Below are 23,676 nucleotides of genomic sequence, written 5' to 3'. Positions count from 1 at the left end.
TTCCTTCTCCAAGCCTTGAGTCATATCATCTAAGAACAACCACTCAGTGAGACTCTTAACACAATTTCTCTCCAGCCTGAATGATTTATCTGGGATTATGCTGTATACCCTGTCATGGCTGAAATAAAGGCACTTATTTAATTCTGCTTCCATTAGACTGAGTCATTTGGATGACAATTTCTACAAATGACTGTGAGTTTCTTGAGGGAGAAAGACTGGGCCATGTTCACCGGTCTTTATGTCTCCTTGGAAAGGAGCATGGTGCCTTGTGGGTAGCAGGAGCCCTACAAAGGTGTGCTTGGCTGAACTGAAAGTAGCCCAGTCCAAATATGGCTTACTCATGTGCTCCTTTCTTCCTCTCTCCCTCCACTAAAACTGCCCCCACTTGGCCAAGGCTCAGAGTAATAAAGAGGCCAGTGGAGATAACTCTTACTACCCCTGGCACTTGGTGACAGTCCACTCTCTAAGGTTGTTTCATCTATGCCACCCTGCAAAGCAGGGGTCCTCGGCACCTTCCCCTTGGCTCCCGCAATGGGTGGATAGCCCACTGAACTGAGAGCGCCCTGAGGTGAGACGTTTCCTCATTTCATAGTTGAGAACCCAAGGTCAAAGACCCTCAACAATTTGACCTTCCCAGCTGATTCTATTCCCAACCATCATGACCCATGGGATGTCTTCCTGACTGGACTGAAAGTCCCATGGGACAGAAATCACATCACAGTTCCCAGCAGGGCACCCAGGCATCTGACATCAGTTGAATGAGTGGATGCTCCTTTATCCTGGCAATTGTCCCACTGCATTGCAATTACTTCCTGTTCCTCTCTCCCTCTAGATTGTGACCTTCACAAGGGTAGGGACTCTGTCTTATTTATCTCTGAAGCCCCAGTACCCTGGATAGGGTCTGATACAATGTCGACACTTGGTTAACATTGGTTGAGTGAGTGAATAAACTATGTGCAAGCTCATTTCAGCCCATAACATGCTCCAAAAATGCAAGTGGCATATTCTCCCACAATTGGGGATTTTTCTGGTTGATCTTTTCCACTTCCTACTGGCTCATCTCTCAGAACAGCTGGAGGAGGCTCTATTCCCCTGGGGTCTGGATCAGCCCCATTTCCTATGAGAAGAACCTCTCTCTTCCCGCAGAGCTGTGGGCTTTGGGCTATGGTATGCCCATGCCCCATGTTACCAATGGTGCATTCTTGTGCTAGGAGGGTTGGCTCTGAAGTATGGCAAACAAAGGATACACTTGAATTGCATTTCATGGGAGAGAATCAATGAGCCTTGTTCTATAACCTATACTTGTATGTATACTGGTAGGGAGAGGGGTGCGCCCTTTCCCCACATTTCCTAAAGATATGCAGTTATTTCGCTGCCCAGATGTTCAACAGCTGTTTGAAGGCTTTGGCCAAGACTTTTGACTCATGAGAAGGGAATGGTGGCTCCTCTCCCCTTTTCTTCTATTACATGAGTGTTACTATTAGTTACTGGAATTGTGCCTACACAGACAAAGTGAAGGGGAATGCTGAGGAAATCATGCAGATAATGTAGGCTGACATCTCTTTCCTATGAAGAGCAAATATAAATGCACTTTACCTTGCCTGAAGACAGGGGTGCTTGTTGCCCTTCCCTGTTTAGTCCTGGCTTGGCCCATAATGATGTCTCTGAATAGAGAGCCTTTTCCTTTCCAGGAAACTGCTACCCATCCAAGTGTCACCTTCTTGAAGAATGCTTTCCTACTCCCACAACAACCAATATATAACTCTACAACAGCACTTATCACAGTTCATTAGCATTTAACTTTCGGTCTTTCTCCCCCATTTGAGGTCCTGGTGTACAGGGACAGGACTTCCTTATCTCTATGCCTAGCATAGGGCCCAATTCTAAAAGAAGAACTCTGGATATTTATGGAACACAAAAATTAATGAACTCCACAAGTTTCAGATTGATTAAGGAACATTTCAACCCTCCAAGATCTCAGGAGAACATAGACCTTCTGTTTCTGCCTAGCTACTGTGGCCAACCCCACAAGCTCCTTGTTGGCAATTGCTCCACTGGGCCCGGGCCTGGGTGCAGCAGGCCCAATTACCTCCTGGATTTAGGCAGCAGGCGGAAGGGCTGAAAGCTGCCTGGCTCAAAGACCAGTGCTCCGAAACAGCCCTCTCTAGGCTGCTGAAACCCACTCAAGGCAAATAGACCACAGAAATCACAATATCACATACTTGGCCTTTTAATTCTTATGGTGCTTTGGGGTTTGAGAATCCCTCTAAATAGAAAATTCCCAAAGGTTCCAATGCTGAATTTCTGACCTATTGATCTCCTACACTGTGAAACATATTAAAATCCTTTGGTATAAATATTAGGGAGCCACATAGACTTGTTTGGACTAAGCCAACTGTTAGGCCATCATTAGGAAGAAAGGGTTAACTGTTTTGGTTTTTTTCAGATCTTTATCTTTTCATTCTCCTAATAACCACCTGCGAGTGGGAGAATCAGGAAGGACTGAGGTATCTTCCAGGTGGGAAAGTAGAACACATTATGGTTGTATTTACCCAAGTTAATGCAACAGAAAAATGAAGGCTAATTCTATGACCAAGATAAGGACCGAAATGGTACTTATGGGCCAGCTGCAGCTGCTTCATTTTATTAACAGGGAGAGTGAGGCCCAGAGCCACCAAACAGCATGTGTAAGGATGCACAGGGAGTCAAAGCCAGAGCTGGAATTAGAACTCAGGTCTTTACTCTCAGCTAATGAATGTTCTAAAAGATGAGCACCTCCTTCCTTGGGCTTTGACTGTCTAGCACTTTAAAAAAACCCAAAGCAAAAGCCATTTCTTTTTTTTTTTTTTTTGAGGCGGAGTCTCGCTCTGCCGCCGGGGCTGGAGTGCAGTGGCCAGATCTCAGCTCACTGCAAGCTCCGCCTCCCAGGTTCCCTCCCGCCATTCTCCTGCCTCAGCCTCCCGAGTAGCTGGGACTACAGGCGCCCGCCACGTCGCCCGGCTAGTTTTTTGTGTTTTTTAGTAGAGACGGGGTTTCACCGTGTTCGCCAGGATGGTCTCGATCTCCTGACCTCGTGATCCGCAAAAGCCATTTCTATTACAAAAGGTGTCTGCTGGTGTGCAGTGAGGGTAACCTCCAGAATCAGAGGACAAGAGACCTTGACCAAAGGTAACTCAACCTCCCTCCCCTGGAGAAGTGTCCCTCTGCAGCTTCTGTGATAAAGAATTAGATGGTCTCTTCTTATCCATCTCCAGTGAGGGGGACCCATAACTTTGCCAGACATCTCATCCTACTGCTGAATAGTTAGAAACCTCTTTCTTCCATATGCCTTCTCCTCTATACTGGCTGCTGGATATCAATTACTTTCATTTACATTAGTTAATTTTAACTGATTCAAATGGAACACCTGTGACACACACTCATCCCTAAGCCACATATGCAGTTTTTTTGCTTGCACCGCAGGTCCCCCTGACTGGATGACTGGTGTGTTGGTGGCCTGTTAGCTCAGTAATACCCACTCTCCACTCCGGGCCTCCCACCCTCTGGAGCCGCCTGGAGCCCATTGGTGAAAGAGCCCTACCTCCATCGTTGTCTTTGCTGTCACCGCAGGCAGTCTCCATGGAAGTGTCACAGCCAGCTCCTCTCCAGCCCAGCTGGCACACGCAGTGCCAACCGTTCAGGTCTAAGGTACATCTGCCATTGCCATTGCACAACCCAGGGCAACCCTCTGAAAGACAAAGTACAGAGTCGAAGTCTGATCACCCAGAGTCAACCGCCATCACACACACTCACACGCTACCTGCCAACTTGCAAAATGCCTTCATATCCATCAGCACACGAATGCCCACAGCAGCCCAGGGAGGCAGGTATCACTAGGAATTGCCACTTTACAGAGAAGGCAACTGAGGCTCAGAGAGGTGAAAGGACTTGCCAAGGTCGCACAGTCAGAAGTGGCAGGGACAGGGTTGAAACCCACACCTTCTGTATCTAAAAGCCCTTCTTTCAAAAGTGACTGGGATTCTGGAGCTGGAGTCAGTGGATGTCGGCCTGTCAGAATCTAACCAATAGAACTTTTTGCCTGATTCTTGCTTCTTGTTCATTCTCATGTGTTCCTCTTATCTCTGGCAGCTGTTTAGCACAAAGAAAACACCTTTGTGTTTATTCCTCGCTTCCTTCAGCACTTCTGGGTATCATTCTAAAGGGCGTTATTTTTTCCAACTCTTATAGTAGGTCAATTTTATTGGACCCTAGGCTTTTCATTTATTTTGTCTTATTTTCTCCTAAACAACTGTCTTTGCTTTAAGGAAGAGGGCTTGGGGCTTTTTCTTACCATCTTGTCTACAGCTACACTTAGAAAAGGCCCTGCACCCAGAGGAGCTGTGATGGCCATTGTGAAACACTAACTAGGGCAGTCTGTGAGTGCAACGCAGGTACAGCCAGGCTGCTCTGCTCTCATTATGCTCGTATGCACATCTGCCTGCCTATCTGTCATTTATTAAGCATCTTCTTTGGGCTAGCACTGGAGGTACAGAAATGAATAAGACCTATTCTTGTTCATGAGGTGCATAAAGCCTATCAAAGGAGACAAATTTATATAGGCAAAAAATTTCACTGCTAAATGCCCTAAAGGAGACGTACAAAATATGGTGGGAACTTAACACAGGTGTGGCCATCTGAGAGGGCTGTAGATGATTTGATCAAGAAGGGTCAGGCAATATTTAGATGTTGTGTTGGTTCTGCTTGGACCATATTATAAAGTGGGGAAGTTTAAAAAAATACTATTAAAGTAGATTTGCAGGTTTTTTGATTGCCACATCTTTAAACCTCTCCAAGTTTGTGGCTCGGAAGTCTATGTTGAGAATGTGTTAAGTTACATGGTTCACTTCAGCTTCTATTGTGCCACTTGGTTTTCACTCAAGTCCTTATATTAACAATCCTGCCAACCCCCTTCTCCAAGGGGCTAGCAAAAACCACCTGTCACTGGCAAGGCTTCCACCTCTTCTCTGCCTCTGCTCAGTCTTGGGAGAGGTATGGATGTGAAAGCACTGTGTCAGCTATAAAGCTTCATTTGTTTTGTTATTATGAGCAGCAAAGTGCTCCAAATATGGCTACAAACTGAATCTTCTGCCGTGAAGTAATGGGAAATTGACTCATTATTCTTAAATGGGACAACAAATGTGAAAGTGGCTGCCCAGTACAAGATCTGGGCCAAGGTAGCCGCTCACTAAATGGCTGATCAATCAGAATCTAAAACTTGAGTGTTTCAAGGACTTTTGATAGTTGACCATTATTCCAAAGTAAAAGAAAATAACATGTTTATTTCCACTTGAGATGTTCATCACAACAACCCATGAATCTGGCCACTGTGTTTTCCATTCAAAGGAAGAAACATGTAACAGTTGTATACTCCAGCCTAGGAGGGATTCCTCCAGAAGTGTTTGTAGACTATGGGTTTCTGTACAGCAGGACCCTGCTGGGAAAGATGGGAGGCTACTAGCATGGCCACCCCAAAAAGTGATTGAGAAAGAAGTTTTAAAAGTGAGCCCCAGGAGCAGAGCTGTGACACACAGGTGGCTATCCAGGCACTCTGACTCAGTTGCTAACATCAGCCACCTTTAGTGATCTAAACAATCACAGTTTTCTCTTTTCCTCAATTAGTCTCATGTCAACGTTTGTCCGTCCAGCTGGGACTTGTTTTCAATTAAGCCTCGTTTGTATTTGGAATTAGTCATGGAGGAAGTAGGGTCTGATCTTTAAGAATGGTGGCTGACTGCTTTCTTTTGCTGTAAGATAAAGCCTCTTATAAGAGACAAAGAGTATCTCTTGCATAAGAGCACAAGCTTGAGAGGCATATCAGAGTTTGGCTGTACCACTCAGTGGCTGTGTGACTCAGGCACGTTATTGAATTTCTTTGAGCCTCAGTCTTTTTACTTATAAACTGTGGTTGTCGGGGGGGTTAAACAAGGTATGCATGATGCACAAAGCCTGGCATACAGCTCAAACATAATATCTGAATCTTCTACTCACCTTTACCTTCTCTCTATTTTGGGCAGAGGGCATATAATATCATATGTTGTACCCATAACCTCAGGTGGGGCTCACAGAAAGGCAAAATAGGAAACTGAGGCAGTTATCTAGATCAGAGTCAGCAAACTTGTTCTGTAAAGACCCAGAGAATACATAGTTTAGGCTTGTGAGCCATATGGTCTCTTGCAATTACTCAACTCTGCCATTATAGCTTGAAAGCAGCCATTTTTAAATGAATAAGCATGGCTGTGCTCCAACTAACTTGATTTACAAAAATAAGTGATGGGCCCAATTTGGTCTGTGGGCTGTAATTTGCCAACCTCTGGTTTAGATGCTTCAGGATGGTGAGACAAAGACAGCTGCCACATACTGAGGGTCTACTAGAGCTGGCCACTGTGCTAGGCACTTTATATAGATTTCTAAAATAAGTAAATTTTTGTTAAAAATATTCAGATCCTGATTTTCTAGGGCAGATCCAATTTTACACCATTTAATCCTGAATTTTTAATAAAAGCCATGTGTCGTAATAGAGCGAGGACTTTGGAGGTGGATCAGCCTCAGTTCAAATCCTAGCACCATCATTTTACTTACTACCTATGTTATAACTGGCAAATTATTTAACTCCAAGCTTCAGTTTTCTCATCTGTAAAATGGAGATAATACCTGATTCTAAGAGTACTTGAGAGTATTAAATGAGATAACATATACCAATTATTTATCACAGTGGGTAACATACATAGGCATTCAATAAATGAGAGCTGTTATTATTGTTATTATTGGATTTACTTGTTTTAAGTTTGTATAACTTCACTAAGAAATTCATAAACAAGAAAATAACCCTTTGCCAGCCCAAGTCATATAATGTTTAGGTCAAAAGCTATGGTCCTCATAAATAAATCCTTGCCAAAAACAATCAAGACAAGCACTGGGCTTGTCTCATGGCACCATGAACATGCAGTGCAGTGAGAGGTGGCACGATGGGTTCAGGGCTGCGACTCCCAATGCAGGCCACCATTCATGCTTTCCTAGCATACTGTACTTCTCTCAACAGCAACAGTCCCAAGGATACTTAAATGATCAATTCTGCAATTAGTTTCATTGTCTTACTTCTTCCATTAGAATGTACCAGTGCCTGCATATAGCAGACACTCAATATATATTTGTTAAAATGAATCAATGAGAGGGACAAGAGACCTGGGTTCTGGCCTAATATGGGGGGAGTTGGGAAAGTTACTTTCTCTCTTTGGGTCTCAGTTTCCCCATTTATAAGATAAGGATTTGGATGAGATGATCCACTAGGTCCTTCCGGCATAACTGACCCAATAGAGAAGGTCAAAACAATTTCAAGTTAGTTGATTCTGTTCTTAAATTCAACCAACTTTACTCAGTACCTGGCAGATACTGGACTTTGTGTTAATTCACAGAGATGAGATATATCATCTGCCCTAAAATTGTTTATATTCTCTTTATTTATACCATACTTTGTTCCAGGAAGGGTTTAAAATAGGTCTTATAATCACAAACCATACTTCTCAAAGTGAACCTTGTGAAATAGTAGTTCTATGAGGTCTTCAAGAACAAGCTTCTGCAGTCAAATAAGCTTGGAAAACGTTGCATTCTATACTCTTATTGTAGAAAGTCACACTGAATATCAATATATTAAAGGCTCCAAGAAGTCTTAGAATAAAGAAAGCTGCTTATTTCATTACTACTGCATTTTCCAATTTGACTTCAGAACTCTTTCCCCCACCCAGTAACCTGTGTGATATTCCATTCCATAGAACACCCTCAGGGAAGCCCTGCTCTAGTGAACTCCTGTGGGCACATGGCATCTTGGGCACATAGTCCATGCTGCTCTGAGGCTATCTGAAAATATCATCACCAGACCTTTAGTGGGATTAGGTCCATGAATCATTGAGGTGCCAGTTTGGAAGATGTGGAGCAGGTGTTCTCAGGGAGGGTTAACTCCAGATGTGGAATCACAGAGAATCACAAATGTGGAAATCCACAGTCAATTTCTTCAAATGGACCAAGTGATACTCTAAAGATCTGCACTATCCTCTAAGTTTCAGAGGGACTGTGAGTACCTGTGGGTGGAACAAGGTTTGCTTTCATCCAGCCATTTGCTTCTGGGATAATCACACCCCTAATAGCCAGCATTATGAAGCCTCCTCCAGGATGACTTGCTGACTTTCTTAAAGCAATATGTCCATCCTTACCCACTGAGGCTAATTCCACAAACCCTGAAACTCATCAATAATTCAGAGAGCCCCCGTGACATTAATAATCCCTTCTGGAAAGACTCACACCAGGCATTTGCTAGAGTCAAAATAATGTAATTTTAAAGTTTAGAGAAGGGCTAACAAAGCTTTTCAAAAGAAATGATGCCCTTTGAATTACAAAGAACCACTTTATCTTCAATCTCCTGCTTAGGCCTATGAAGAAGTCCCCCTTGCAGCTAGCACCAGATATGATTACAAGACTTTCAGAATCCTTGAAGGTATTTATTTTTTAGTTAAGTGGCATGGATGCTATGCAATACACTTATCATATATCAAATGGCCCATTTCTTTATGTTTCTCTTACTGGTCCTCTTATACTTTTTTCTCTCTCCATATTCACTTCCCTAGACAAAGCCATCATCATCTCTTACCTAGATGACATCAATAGTCTGCTAATCAGTCTTCTTGTTCTCAATAGTCCCCCCTCAATTCTCCTTTCACAATAGGGCCAGACTGATCTTCCAAATCACAAATGTGATCTAGTTATCATCTTGCTTTTAAAAACCTTCAGATGCTTTCTTATACCCTTATGTTAAATTCCACAATCTATAAGGCCCCAACAACCTAAGTTAGTGGGGTGGCTACTTGCTAAGTGGTGGCCTTTGGACTTCCCCTGTCATAACTCTCATCACACTTCGTTGGAATTATTTGTTTTAGTGTCTTCTCTGCTAGACTGCAGGCACCTTGAGAGCAGGGACCATATCTGTTGTGTGGTATTCATATTTCCTAGCACTTAGGAGTTCAGCAGATTTGTTGAGTAAACATTATTTCTTTAGTCTCTACCAAAGCAACTGGGAAGCAATGAACAAAATCTTGCCCATCTTTGAACAGTAAAATACTCTACTCTGACAAGACCTGAGCTTCCATGAGACAGATCTCTGAATTATTTTTTTAGAATTAGTATCCATTATACCAAAATATCAGCCAGATGAGTGCTTGGGTCAGACCTAGATTTTGCCAAGAAACATTTGCCTTTTAAAACAAGTTATGATTCGTTGACCTAATCCAACTAAAGTTCAGGTGATGATATTTTCTGAACTAAAGATCAGAGCAGGTGATTTGAGAAAGAATACAGGCCACTTCCCAGTGAGGGTGCCAGTTTGGAAGATGTGGTGTGGAGGAAAATATATTGGAAATTATGGACATTCTTGGTGACTTAAGGTGACAGAAGATAGAATGTTGAAACATGGATAAAGCCAGGAAATGCAGAGTCCTGGTTCTGCTACTTATTAGAAGTGTGAGCCAGGATGACCCACTCAACTTCTCAACTTCAGTTTCCTTTTTCAGTTAAACGGGTATCATTATATCTATTCCCTTAAAAAAATCACATGACTCACCTAAGACTCATGGATGTGAAAAAACTTCACATAGTAGAAAATTTTCCATCAAATAGATGGTAACATGATAAAATTTAGCCCACCCTGAAGAGTCCTCTGCTAATGAAAATTGTGAAACGCCTGTTTTAAAGAGGCTCAGAGGTACTACTCTTTCTTGCTGGAATGATTTTATTCTCAGTTGAGGACTAGCACATGAAATATGAAGACCCTTGCTCCTCCTCCATCTGATGGATCCTATGCAACACCTTTGCTGTAGTTGGCAAAGCTGTCCCAGCTGAAAAGCATTTAGTCAGTTATGTTTCCCCAAAACCCTTTCCATAAGTTTTAAAACAGCTGTTGCTATCTCTTATTAAAAGCCAATTTAGAGGCCGGGCGCGGTGGCTCAGGCCTGTAATCCCAGCACTTTGGGAGGCCGAGACGGGCGGATCACGAGGTCAGGAGATCGTAGACCATCCTGGCTAACACGGTGAAACCCCGTCTCTACTAAAAAATACAAAAAAAAAGCTAGCCGGGCGAGGTGGCGGCGTCTGTAGTCCCAGCTACTCGGGAGGCTGAGACAGGAGAATGGCGTAAACCCGGGAGGCGGAGCTTGCAGTGAGCTGAGAACCGGCCACTGCACTCCAGCCCGGGCGACAGAGCGAGACTCCGTCTCAAAAAAAAAAAAAAAAAGCCAATTTAGCATTTTCCTTTACAGTTTCAAAAATTAATCTAGCTAATGAAGTCCTTCTTCAAATTAAGGATGAGAACAAGTATATGATGAATAAAGCAGTATAATTCATACTTATTGAGCATAATTCCTGCCTATATACTAAGCACTTTGTATTCATTACTTCACTTAATCCTCATACCACCCTTATGAGGTGGGTCCTGTTAGCAAGATAAGTTAAATCACTTGTCCAAGGTCACTTAGTTCACTGAGTGTTGAAGCTGGGATTCAAACCCAAGCAGTCTGACTCTAGAATATGTGTCCCTATCTGCTGAGTACATATTTTGTACCAGGTGCTGTGTTAGGGCCTGAGAACAAAAAGATGAAAATGACATGGTATTTCTCCTCAAGGAGCTTAGAGTCTTTTAAGAGCACACATATCTGATTATTCTGAGACTTATTCTTAGAGCAATGTGGCCAATTTGGGAAATCAGGTACCACCTAACTAACGTAAATGTTTAAAATGGAAGGAGTTACTTTGCCTTTAGGGAATACTCTTCAAAGACAAAACTTACCAAAGTCAGGCCTTCTCTGAAAAGGAAAACAAATAAACAAACAGACCATCTGCTCCCTGAGTCGGGGGTCTGTTTGTCCCCTTGTCTCCAGACCCTGGCACAGGTGCCTAGTACACAGTGGGTGCTCCATAGATGCTTGTTGATGAATGAACACAATAGTACTACAAAGTAGTCCTTAAAATTTCTTAACTTGCTCTTGGGTGTCTTCCTCTCCCAGGCCACCCACTCTGGTTGCCAGCATCTTAATTCTGGTGGACCAGGTGCCATAACAGATGGGCAGGGTGACACGAGATGGGGTGGAAAGAGTGAAGGGTGTATGTACATGGGGCAGGGGGGAGGGAAAACAAAAGTACAATGGTATTGTTACAAACAGATCTAAGCATCTGTGACACTCCAGGTATATCAACCACCTTGTGACCGAAAACCCATCCCCTTTGGGCAATGGATGTTGCGATAAAACTGGGGATGCAGTAGCATCCAGACATCATGCTTACGCAGTGTATATACATTTTTATATACACAGTTCTTTATGCTCAGACACAAACACACACACAAAAACAACAGGAAAATAGAGGAAGGAAGACCATACCTTTAACTACCCTATCCAGATAGTGAGCTAGGGAGATAAAAGACAGGACATTTAAGGTAGGATCGAGTAAGTGCAATATCGCCTGTCACATAACCATGCCAGATGCTAAAGAGACAAAGGGATTGTGCCCCATGTTTGGGACAGGCCTATGCCACGGTGGGGAAAATAAAACCAAAGATAGGACAACACGAGAGAGGAGGAGGGAGAGCAAGCATTCTCCAGGGATGGCCAAAAGGAACTTCAACTCATTCTGTGATCCAGGCATTTGGAAATGTGATCACAGAAACAAGAAGACATATGAATAAGGAAAACAGACAAAGAAGGATGGGAAGCTGCAAAAGTGGCCACACTCCTGCTCTGCCACCTTTGTCTGGCTTTACAGAAAACTAGAGCCTGTCCCTTTGACTACTCAGAGCAGCATCCAACTTCCTACAGGTGAAGCAGCCATACCAAGAACAAATGGTACCTCATCTGGGCAGAGGCATTTCCAAGAAGTTGGAATTTAGAAATATGCAAAATTTGAATAATCTCTGATATGCACTAGTGAAGGGGGTTGAGTCTTTGATCAAATATACTGCTGGATTATCTGTTTGCCATTCTTGAATTTTTCATGTACACATGTGCCCACATATGCTTGAATGCAGAATGCTTAGTGTTCTAAGAAAGACGCATCCCTCCTTTGTGCATCTTACACAGACTACGAGGCGCAGGTCAATGGATGTCACTGTGAAAAACAAGACAAAGCAAAGAAAATCTGAGCCTTGCTCAGTGCTTATTAACCCTAAAGAAAGAATTATGTGTGCTTTGTTTTCCAGTGGAGGGGTGATGTCCAAGCCTTGAATTATTCGGTCTTCTAAAGTTTTGCTTATTTGAAGATGGGTATCAAAGGTTGCTCTGAAATAAGCCCCACTGTGCATATATATGGGTGTCTGGCTGTGTGTTTAGAGCAGGGCAGGCCTCTTAAATTCCCTGTATGAATCACTAATACCATTTCACCTGCCCTACATAGGCTGTAGTTATAGCCCTTCGAGGAGCTTCTCTTTCCTTATCTCTCCACACCTCTCCCTAGTGTGTTGTGCAAAGGCCGGGTAGCTGGGCAGTCTCCTGAAGGATCTGATGCCTTCAGCCAGGCTGCACTCCAGCCTCAGCTGAATTTCACACATGAATCAAAAGTCCATCTGACAGGACTGGACTGCAATGGTGTGGCCTTATCAGAAATCCCTTAGGGTTCTTTAAACATTCTTACTCTCTTCATAGAAAAACATAAATTATATATTTTTTAATTCTCTGGATAGAAAAGATATTGTTGTTCATCAATATATATTAGCCTCAAAGACTAGTGGATAAGAGGCTGTGTTCTTAGTTCAGGTATCCATGTGGTCTCTGCTTCAAGATGAAATACACTCCTGGAGCCTGCACAGCCAAGTGGAAAATTGGGAAGAGGAAATTTTAAGTGAGGATACATGCCTTTTTTCATTCTTATAGATGTTGTGGAGTCCATGAGATGCAGGATATAAGATGGGAACATGAAAGGGAGTACTTGTTAAGCAGGGATGAATAAACAAAGCTATGGAATGCCAAACAATGAAAAATGGGAATAGCCCACACAAAAAATGGCCTAGGAAATATCTCCGGCTAAAGGGAAAGCTTTCTTGATTCTTGGCTCTTCTGTCACTTTAGTCTTAGTAAAGCTAATTTATCTAATTTTGCAAAGTGGTCTAAAATGTCTTACATCTTATCTCCCAGGATATGCTATCAAAGAGCATGAATACATAGAATCACCTGGGTTTTGTGGTTTTTGTTAGCTTTCACATCTGCAGAATTTTTTGGAGGGTCCTAATTATAGTTCTTGTAATAACTCTGAATCCAGTTATAGAAGAGGTGTAGTGAGCCTAGATTTTTTTCCCAGGGATGACTAGGCTGGATGAGACACCATCACTGGGATCCAAGTGGTCATAGCATCCACTGTGAGGGAGTTCTCTGATGAAAAAACTTTCTTGATTGTCTCCAAACTTAATGGTGGTATCATAGTTCTGGTGGTGAGTGAAGCTTATATCCACTCTATAGGATAATCTCCCAAGGGCCAGTGGCTGACTTAAGAGAGCACTCTCTCTCTTCTAACGCCATTTTCAAGAACCAGGTAACCATGCTATTAAGTGAAAATATGTTTTTGATACCTTTAAAAATTCTTACTATTTCCCCAGACCACAGGTAGGAAAGGAAGTCAGTGGAAATGATGGAGGCAGGCTCAGGTTACCATCATCACTGCGAGTTTTCAGGAGACAAGAGTAGACGTTCAAAACTTCAAATCCTGACTCCGCAAATCAAAAGGGATTCCTTTGCTACAAAGAGCCCCCAAGCCACACTGTGAATCCAAAAGCTGGTAATGGCCAGTTACTACCAAGTCCGTGAGTTTTCCGGGAATGGAACGGGGAGCTTCCTTGTCTGTGGCTATTGAAAATGGGAGTGACAAATGAGTCCTTGAACTTTACTGCCACTTATTTATAAAAGGCGGAAGTCCATACTGTGGTTGCTTTTATTGTTTGAAAACCTTGGCGCATATGCTCTTGAGTACAATTGTTTAAAAATTCATGATTTTAAAGTACCAACTTTTAGAAAAGATGATGCAAACTTTGCATTATGAAAGGTGGATTCAGGACTTCATCAATTCCTGCATCTTTCTCTTCAGAACTTCAGGATAAAGACGATGGCAGTAGTCATCTTTCCTCTTGGGCCACGCTGTTTCTTTGGCATTTGCACAAATGTTTCTCATACTCCTACTATGCTCCTATCTCTATGCGAAAAGCTAGAGATAATAATGGTACTATAGCTATTTATGCTACAGACTGAGCTTTTGGCATGCAGTTGGTCTGTGTGGTCTTAGGTCTCTTTGGCCTTTCTCTGATTACCAACATAAAAACTTCTTTCCTTGATTTGCCTCTACCAAAAGAGGTTTCCAAAAGTTTCTCTTAGGATAATCTTTAAAGTTTTCAGGGGCCCCTTATCCAAAGTTATGGAGAACATGGCAAGAGGCTTTTCATTCTTACTCTCCAGGAGCCTCAGGGCAACTCGAACAGCTGCATTGTTGGTACATGTTAGGCCACAAGAATCAAGGATCACTACAGCAGGTGATGGGTTGGCGGTTCTAGTCATCCGAGCTTCTTTCAGATCGATGACAAACCACCAAAGAGATGTTCTTGCTAAGCTCTTGGATACATTAGTGCTCTTCTCTCTTTGGATAAGTGGTCAGTGACACCCACAATGAGAGAAATTCAAAGCCAGGTTCCCACCCCACCACATGTGGGCTGAAGTCTCCCAGGATCATTAGCAAATCAAACTTGTACTCTGATAACTTGAGGTAGATCCCTGTACATTTTCTCTCTCTCCTTGTCAGCATCTTTCCTGTCAAACCACAGGTCCTGTTGTAAGTGAATGTTTTCTGAAGGGATAACCATAGCATTATCACAGCGGCCTATACCTCATGAGTGATTTGTGGGCTCTTGGTTAAGGATTTTCTGATTATGAAAAAGAAATCTGAGAGCTATCAGGCAGAAGTGGACAAAGGGGCAGGTGTGGTGGCTCATGCCTGTAATCCCAGCACTTTGGGAGGCCGAGGCAGGTGGATCACCTGAGGTCAGGAGTTTGAGACCAGCCTGACCAACATGGAGACACTCCGCCTCCACTAAAACTACAAAATTAGCCAGGTGTGGTGGTGGGTGCCTGCGATCCCAGCTACTCAGGAGACTGAGGCAGGAGAATCACTTGAACCTGGGAGGTGGAGGTCGTGGTGAGCCGAGATCACACCATTGCACTTCAGCATGGGCAACAAGAGTGAAACACCATCTCAAAAAACAAAAAAACAAAAAACAAAAATTAGCTGGTGTGGTAGTGCACACCTATAGTCCCACCTACTCGGGAGGCTGAGGCAGAAAAACTGCTTGAACCTGGGAGGCGGAAGTTTCAGTGAGTCGAGATGGTGCCACTGTACTCTAGCATGGGCAACAGAGTGAGACTCTTTAAAAAAAAAAAAGTGGACAAAGCACGAAAGATTTTGTGGCTTTTCTTTATAATTTCTCTTCATTGGGAAGTCTGGTTTTGCTCACTCAAGTAATTGTATCTTCAGGGTATCATTTTGATCTTTACCCCCCGAGGAAGTTTTGTTTAAAAATCAGGATTTCTAGGATTGGACAGCTCTCCTGAAGTCTGGTAAATAATTCTGTATATCTGTTATCTTGAACAATCACAGTTTTGGAGTCAAGGCTGGAATTTTATTAATGTAATCAGAAGCTGTCATTTTCTACAGGTGTTTTCAGACTTTAGAGACAAGGGGCACTGAGGTGAATAGAAAAACCATCATAGAATTGATCCAAAATGTTAGTAGTGTTTTCAAAGAAATAGGAAAAAAATTAAACACCTTGTTAAATTTAACCATGATTTTCAGCTTTCTCAAAGGAAATCAGAGGTCAAGCCCCAGACTTCAGGGATCCATAAAAATCCCTGAAAAGAACCAAAAAATATGCGTTTGGTGACTCTCTGTCAATCATATACTTGAGAAACAGATTCAAATCAATCCATCTTACCTTAACTTCTTCTGGACTAGGAAAACTGGGTTTCACATACGCAAGTGGGAGTATTAGTGTCATGTAAGTAACAGTAAAAATGAACCATCCCTCTTTCTTCACGAGATATTTTTAGGAGCAGGTGACTCACGTTTGGGCTGATGGGTGTGCAGTTCTGTGGCAGTGGAGGAGGGGGCTGAAATTCTGTCGCCCTTGGGGACCTCCTCCAGCCGCTCCATTCTGTGATTCACGGACAGAGAAATGAAGCCTCAGGCAACTGCGTGGTCTGGCCCTGGTGCTTTTACCAAAGACCCTTCTTCAAGATGCAAAGAGACAGGTGTGATTCCTAACATAAGGAATTAGGATTGAATGTGAAATATTTTTGCTGTTTGACAAAAATACTGTCATTGAAGAGGATGCAACTGTCAAATTCCCTTTTATTCTGAAAACCAACCTCTCTTGAGAAGAATCAAGTAGCTTCCATGAAAGATAAGGTGAGCCAAAGGCTCCAAAAGAAGATATTTAATTCCTACGATAATAGTCTGCTCTGGGAAATGTCACTGGGGTAAAAAGGTTCTTAACGCTGGGGACTTGGCCATACGGGGCCTAGATTTGTCTTGTTCTTTAAATTCTGTATTCCCGTTGTAAGGTAATCAAGCCATTCCTTCCTGTTTATGCAGGGCGGCAGTATGTAAATAAATAGACCCTCTTTTTTTGCTTCCACTGCCTAGAGGTCTCTAAATCAGTGTCGTGGATACCAGCTCTTTCTCTGGTATGGGAAGTAACAATTGCAGCCAGGAGTTAGCTGCACGATAATGACCTATTGTATAGTAATGAAATCTGATAACAAGAGAAAATTTAACACTTTGAATTTCTAACTGTTCACATCAGCAGTGTTTTTCTTTTCCTAAATGACTCTCACAGGGAGTAAAGTTCTCTGGAAACAAGGAAATGCTTCTCGTTATCATGAAAGACTAAAAATGGATGTCCCCTTCTCATTTCTGTTTCAACAAGAAAAGGATGGCACCGTTGTTTCTCTACTTTGCTTCCCCTCCCCCTTCCCTTATATCCTACAGGGTTATTGAAGTGTTCCTTCAGCACGAGGGTGTTGAGTTTCTCGTGGGGATGCAGCTGGCCACAGGCAGAGACCCACAGAGAGAAGGTTACCATGCAGGAAAATTAGACAAGGACAAAGAAAATGCTCACCACACAATGAGAGGTAGTAATAGAATTCCCAGCCAAAGTCCTTTCAACTGAGCCACTATGACTAGTCCATTGCTTCTTCAATGTCCTATGACATTTCTTTGGTATTTAGGACTGTCAACCTTCTTCTTATATTGTGCACATTTACTTTGATGTATTTCTTACTGGAGGGAAAAGGTATCTGCAACCCCAAGGTGGAATCTCTTCTAGAAGAGCGACAACAGAGCGTACAGGAGAGGAAGGAGTGGATGGTTTGACTTCTTGGCATCAAAATAAAAGGGACATTTTTAAGACCAGACTGATGAATATCCAGAAAACACTGCCTGTAAAACAGCCTGCCCACAAGCCCTGACATAAGTCATGTGTGACTAGATGAAGGGAGAGGTTCCCTAAGATGAGATGCATTTATCTTGTAACATTTTTGTCCAATATTTGCAAACGTTTTGGAGTTTGGTAAGATGAGCTGAGGACTCTGTAAGTAGGAGACAGCAAACAGAATGGGCCCTCTCTGGGCTCTGTTTTTTGTTTTTGTTTTTTGTTTCTTTTTGAGACGGAGTCTCGCTCTGTCCCCCAGGCTGGAGTGCAGTGGCACGATCTCGGCTCACTACGAGCTCCGCCTCCCGGGTTCACACCATTCTCCTGCCTCAGCCTCCCGAGTAGCTGGGATTACAGGCACCCGCCACCACGCTCGGCTAATTTTTTGTATTTTTAGTAGAGATGGGGTTTCACCGTGTTAGCCAGGATGGTCTCGATCTCCTGACCACATGATCCGCCCGCCTCGGCCTCCCAAAGTGCTGGGATTACAGGTGTGAGCCACTGCACCTGGCCTTATTTATTTATTTTTTTTTAAGATACGTGTGGGCTTTCTTTTGGGCTGGGAGGCTGAAAGCTTGGTTCATTCTCAGTCATGCAGAAAAGGGAAAGTGAGGGGAAAGCAGAGGTTAAAGAAGAGGGCCCCTTGGATGACCAGGGCCACTTCTCACTAAGGGGTTTCCAGGACAATTGTAAGGGAGGATGACACTGACATAAAGTAGCCATTAAGGAGCACACATAAGATGACGCAGCACAACCTACAATGGCTGCCGCAGTGGCTGCCATGGTGATGGAGTGGCTCTGTTGAGGGTGGGGGCTGGGCAGATTAGGTGACAGACTCTGAGTGCAACTGCCACAACACGGCACAGTCTCCAGGAAGGACAGAAGCAGGTGCCTCAGTAGAAAACCTGGACTTTGTCATGCAAGGGCTGCAGAGCAAGCAGCTGGTAAGGAAAAATCAAGTGTCAAATTCCTGTTCTACCTCTTTGAAGTTCTGTGACCTTAAGCCTCAGATCCTCGAAAATGAGGAAATAATACATACTGCTTCACAGGGTGATTGTAAGGAGGATAAAATAATGCAGCTAAAGTTCTTAGCACAGCTCTCGGCATGTTGTGAATACTTAAAAATCAGAAGCCATTATTATTATTATTAATATTAATAAATGTAAGGTGTTCCATGACCAAAACCAGGGATGTTTCAGGGGCAGGGACCAAGGATATAAACTAATGTTAGGCTTCAAAACAAAAATAATGAAGACTAAACAAAACCCTCAAGGGGTAAGAGGTAGCTCTGTTTGTTCAAAATTCCTTTGTCTCTCCAAAGCTGTGGGGCTTGTCTTCCAGTTTCTCTAAGACTCAAGAGGTCACTTTCTGAGCCAGAGAGGCACCTGGAATCCTGCCTTCTAAAGCCATGTGCTCACCATCTGATCACAGTCCCTTCAGTTAAAAAAAAAAAGAACAAAAAAAAACAAAAACGGAAGGGGAAGAAGTTAAAACACACATATATACACAAACCAGTTGATTCAATAAAGAGCTTTTGGTGAGTGCTCATTCCAGGATAATAAACCAAGCAAAACGTCTGGCTGAGTTTAAAATCAACAAAACCAGCAGGAAAGGCAGAAAGAAGGGAATGAAGTGATCAGCTTGTTTTCAGAGCTGCTTCAGCAGGAGCTGGTGCCGAGGAGCCCCCAAGGGAGGGGAAAGGAGACAAATGCAGACAGGATGGAAACTGAGGATGGGGGAAGATTCCAGGCCTAAGGGACTCCAGATGTGGCCTCAGGGCCTGTGGGGAGCTCTCCCCAGGATTCCAGACCTCTTGGGGAATTCTGACCTAGGAGCCCAGTGGGCATGGAGGGCTCAGAACTAAGCCCCAGCCATCCCAGCAAGATAATGCATTGGATAATAACGGCTGCATGCATTGGGCACTCCACTGCATGCCAGCCTTTGCTAAAGTCTTCACATGTCTTATTATCCCCATCTTACGAGTGATGAAACTGAGGCTCCAGAGTGTTGACGGGCCTTGCCCACAGCTGCTAATAAGTGCTCATCTGCCTAATTCCTGAACACAGAGCTCCCTGACACAGAGCCACACTGCATTTAGCCTGGAAGGAGCTAAAGAGCAAGGTGTGTTAACCAGCTAACCAGGACCTGGGAAATGGCAATTGGGAGTAATAAGGTTTAAAACACCAAATTGTGAGTTTAAATCTAACCGATGGCTAGGAAATGCCAGTCGTAATGCCTCCAGATGAAAGGACTTTCTTCCCCATCCCCACATGCGATGAGGGCCCAGGCTGGCCCTGAAATGGCCCGACAGACAAAGGTGTCCTGCAGACCAGAGAAGGTACCCGGGGGCCTCGGCCCGCCATACCGATGGTGCAGTGTTCGCCATTCCAGCCAGGGCTGCACTCGCACTTGCCGTCGCGGCAGGTCCCATGCTCCGCACAGCGCGGGTGGCAGGCCCGCTGGTCGCAGGCTGCCCCCATCCAGCCATCCTCGCAGCGGCAGGTGCCCCCTACGCACACGCCGTGGCCGCCACAGTCGGCAGCACAGATCTCTGTGGGGAGGAGCAGAAGGAGGGAGGACACCAGGGCCAGGAGGGGAGGCAGTGGCCAGAGGGGCAGGGGAGGGAGGAGAGAGAAAAACAACAAGTATTGAGCAAGTTATTATTGGAAACCAAAGTCACACTTGGCTACATACCTGGGCTTCTGTGACAGATTGGGATTCCAGAGGTTCGGGAGACTAATCTCCGTGGACAATGACCCTCGGATGAGAACAATTCTCTGGGCAGAACCTGTCCTGTGCCTGTTTCCCTACCAAAAGAGGAGGGATTGTAGGGCTCTGCTCAATTTGCTTCTCCCTCTTGCCAGCCTGTCCCTGCCTTTGTGCTTGCCCGTTCCAAAGGGGACTGGCCTTCTGAACAGATGTCAGGAAAAGTCAAATGTAATTAAAAATCGGTTATGTGTGAAAACAAAGTAAGGATGAGACCCCGTTGCCAAATGAAGTGCTTGTGGTCTGGCTGGGCACGTGATGAGTTCTGCGGCCTGCATTTCATGACTGCCTGGACTCTGATTGAGGTTGGGGTGTGGGAGGGAGGCTGAACCCCAACCCCGTGAGTATTCTCTGGGTTGTTGTCCAAAACCTACAGTTTGTTCTGTACTTTTGCTGGGTTTATTCTCTTTCAGCTTCCTGCTTCCTCACCCCAACTCCAAGAACCATCTAAATGGGGTTTCAGATCCAAAGCAAACGGTTTGGAGGAGGGCCCTTCATAGCCAGAGTGGAGCTGCCCACCCTTCACAAAGGTACATCTGTGAGATGGTGCAAAACACACAGGGCCCGATTCACAAGCCCCTCAGGCTCCAGGCCAGCAACAGCTGCATGCTTACTGCAGGCGGAGGTGGTAAAGTCTTCCAAAATACAACTGCTCTTTAGGAAACAGGTTGAGCAACCATGTCCACTGAAGCTCTCTGCCAGGGCTCTGATGGAGAGAGACTGACTTGATTCTCACGCCTCGTGGCCCAACATGCTTCAAATTCACATGAAAATCTCAACCCTTTTCATTTCTTTCAAACTAAATTAGCTGGCACCTCTGTCAAGGTGTATTTGCTCATCTCCCTTCCAAGCTGCACGCTTGGTTTAGAAGCTGCTAATATCTTAGCTACTTTGAAAAAGAAAAGAAAACAAAATTAGGTCTCAGGGGCTCAGACCTTCCTACCAACCTACAAGACAATGAATAAAATGTTTGAGAATTTAAAAAATAGTAAGAGTTACCATGTACGTTGTGTTCCGGTGCCAGACACCCTGCCAAGCACATTACCTCAAAAGGGAGGTACTTATTATGTGCAGTAACACATCAGATTCTTCAGCTGCAAAGTGGGAAGGGATATCTCTGGCCTGGAGCCAGGGACTTGGGTTCTATGCCAGGCTCAGGAGCTTCTGAGCTGTGTGACCTGGGGCAGGTCCCCTGACTTCACTGAGCTACAGTTCCTGTCTGGAGAGTTCCTGATCCTGTCAGACGGTTCCTTGTCTGGAGAGTGTGAGCTGCATGATGCCACCTTGCAGCAGCCCTTTGCTGACCTAACTGGGCTCTGGAGAGCACTCAGTGAAGTGGATGACAAAAAGGCACGACAAAGATCAAGCAACCCAAGAAAGGTTTCCTGAATTGAGGTCAGCACAGTGAACTTTAGACAGGGAGTCTAGGAGGTTTGTGAGATCTATGCCTCCTCAGCCACTGATCTACTGTGTGGCTTTGGGGAGGTCACTTCCTCTCTTCTGGGTGTCAGTTTCCTCATCTATTGCACTGGAACCTAATGGTACTTAAGATCCCTTCAGGCTGTAAGAATGTGGGATTCTGTCACAGAGCACCCTCCCTGTTAGACAGTGTAATCTACCCCCAAGAACTGGCTGAAAAGTACCCCCTACTCTCAGAAATCTCCTGTAATTCACCCTGTGGGTTATTCACTTGTTTCTTTCCTTCCCATTTTTACATGGTAGAGTGGTTTTCTGTTTCTGTGTCTGTCTTATCATCAGACTAGGAACCCAAGGCTGGTCTAATTCCTTTGATCACCTCTATCCCTGGTACCAAGCACAGATTCTGGTATAGAATAGACCTCTTATTAAGGTTCGTTGGATGATGGATGAATCGTGGTATGCCTGAGGCTATAGGTGCCTGAGAATGGTAAACATTCATTCACCACACCCCACTTAGCCTGGCTGAAAAGTCCAGCCAGGCCCACCTGTCTGTTTCTTTCTAGCGACCTGCCTGTATGGGACGGTCGTGTGTGAGGACAGGGCTGCGGAGCTATGTCAAGCAGCCCCCTAGGATGTTGTTTAAGCTCTTTTTCTCTCTTGCTCACATAGACAACACTTGGTCTTGCCTCAAGATAAAGAATGGCAATCTCCAGGCCCCAGGACATCCTAGGTCCTGTCTCTGTAATTCCCATTTCTTCTGCACAACATTGAAAGGGCAATGACTTTCTGGTGACTCTGGAGGCTGAGCCTGGGGTCAGGGCTGGAACTTTCCCTTGAGGGCCCTGGGAGAGATGAAAAATCAGCTTAGTATTTGTTTGAGTTTACTCAGCACTTTTTCCAGGTGGTGGTTTACGGTGTGAAAGTAAACAGCAGAAAGCATACTATTCACTGAGGTGTGAGCCAGGAGAGGGGCAGGCTGCTGGGGCCAAAGCCATGGTGTTTTCAGGCAGCAGAGAACATGGAGCCCATCAGGGACAAAGAGAAGAGGCAGGCTTTTCCCCACAATCAACTTCCAGACTTCACATCTTAGCTAAAACGTACTTCATTGCTTTGTTAAGTCACCTGGAGACAGTATGGACGAAAGACAGTAAGACTTGGAATCAGATGTGATTCCAGATCTCAGTTCTGCTAGCTCTACGACCTACTCAATAGCTGTAAGCTTCCTTTTCTTCCTCTGCAAAGTGGCGATGATGAGGGCAACCACTTCAGAGGCTTCTTCCTGCCTTATATATAGTAGGTATCGATAAATTCATACAATTCATGTATTCCTCTAATAATATCCTCACATGCCTACGATACGCCAGAGACTGTACCTGGTGCTAGAAATACAGAGGTCAATAAGATAGAATCTCTGCCCCCCAGGAGATCACAGTCCACATAAAGCACAAACTAATACTGGCATTCAAAAGATTATCCAAATAACCTACAGCTATGACTCATGCCTGCACCTTTTTGCTATGTACAATGAATTAAAGAACACGGAACTTAGGATCAGACAGGTCTGATCTACCCATGGCTTTGCCACTTACTGGCTGGGCAATCTGCAAGCTGCCAATTATGCAATTCATTGAACCTTGCTTTCCATTTCTGTAAAATGGGGTTAATAATTCCCACTTCACCAGTTTCACAGGGTTGGTGTTAGATCAAATGAGGTAATATGTGGGAAAGCCACTTTTTGTTTAACTAATGCTCACATCAAGTTTTACAGTTTGCAAAGCACTCTTCATGGACAATTTCTCATTGAGCTACCACAACAAGGCTGTGAGAATGCCTGGCTATTATCCTTCTTAGTGGTGTGGATACTGAGGCCAGATAGTATGAGGACATTCTACAAGGGCATGTGATCCTCTAGTGTCTTTCATCGTTTTGACAACCCTTGGAACAGTACTTCAAGGCAA

At 44.2% G+C, this 23,676-nt stretch overlaps 1 protein-coding gene across 1 annotated transcript in view; it reads right to left on the bottom strand.

Annotated features, from left to right (window-relative positions):
- Nucleotides 1-23,676, bottom strand: part of TENM4 (teneurin transmembrane protein 4) — a 787,916-nt gene that overhangs the window by 108,560 nt on the left and 655,680 nt on the right. Inside the window, exons 16-18 of the mRNA XM_011938905.1 lie at nucleotides 19,899-20,084; nucleotides 11,457-11,483; nucleotides 3,581-3,727 (exon numbers count right to left, since the gene is read on the bottom strand). Coding sequence (XP_011794295.1) covers nucleotides 3,581-3,727; nucleotides 11,457-11,483; nucleotides 19,899-20,084 — 360 coding nt within the window. The remainder of the gene's footprint in view (nucleotides 1-3,580; nucleotides 3,728-11,456; nucleotides 11,484-19,898; nucleotides 20,085-23,676) is intronic.

Source organism: Colobus angolensis, unplaced genomic scaffold, assembly GCF_000951035.1.
Source record: "Colobus angolensis palliatus isolate OR3802 unplaced genomic scaffold, Cang.pa_1.0 Scaffold179, whole genome shotgun sequence".
Taxonomy (NCBI): Eukaryota; Metazoa; Chordata; class Mammalia; order Primates; family Cercopithecidae; genus Colobus; species Colobus angolensis.
This window is presented reverse-complemented; position numbering and strand designations above follow the sequence as displayed.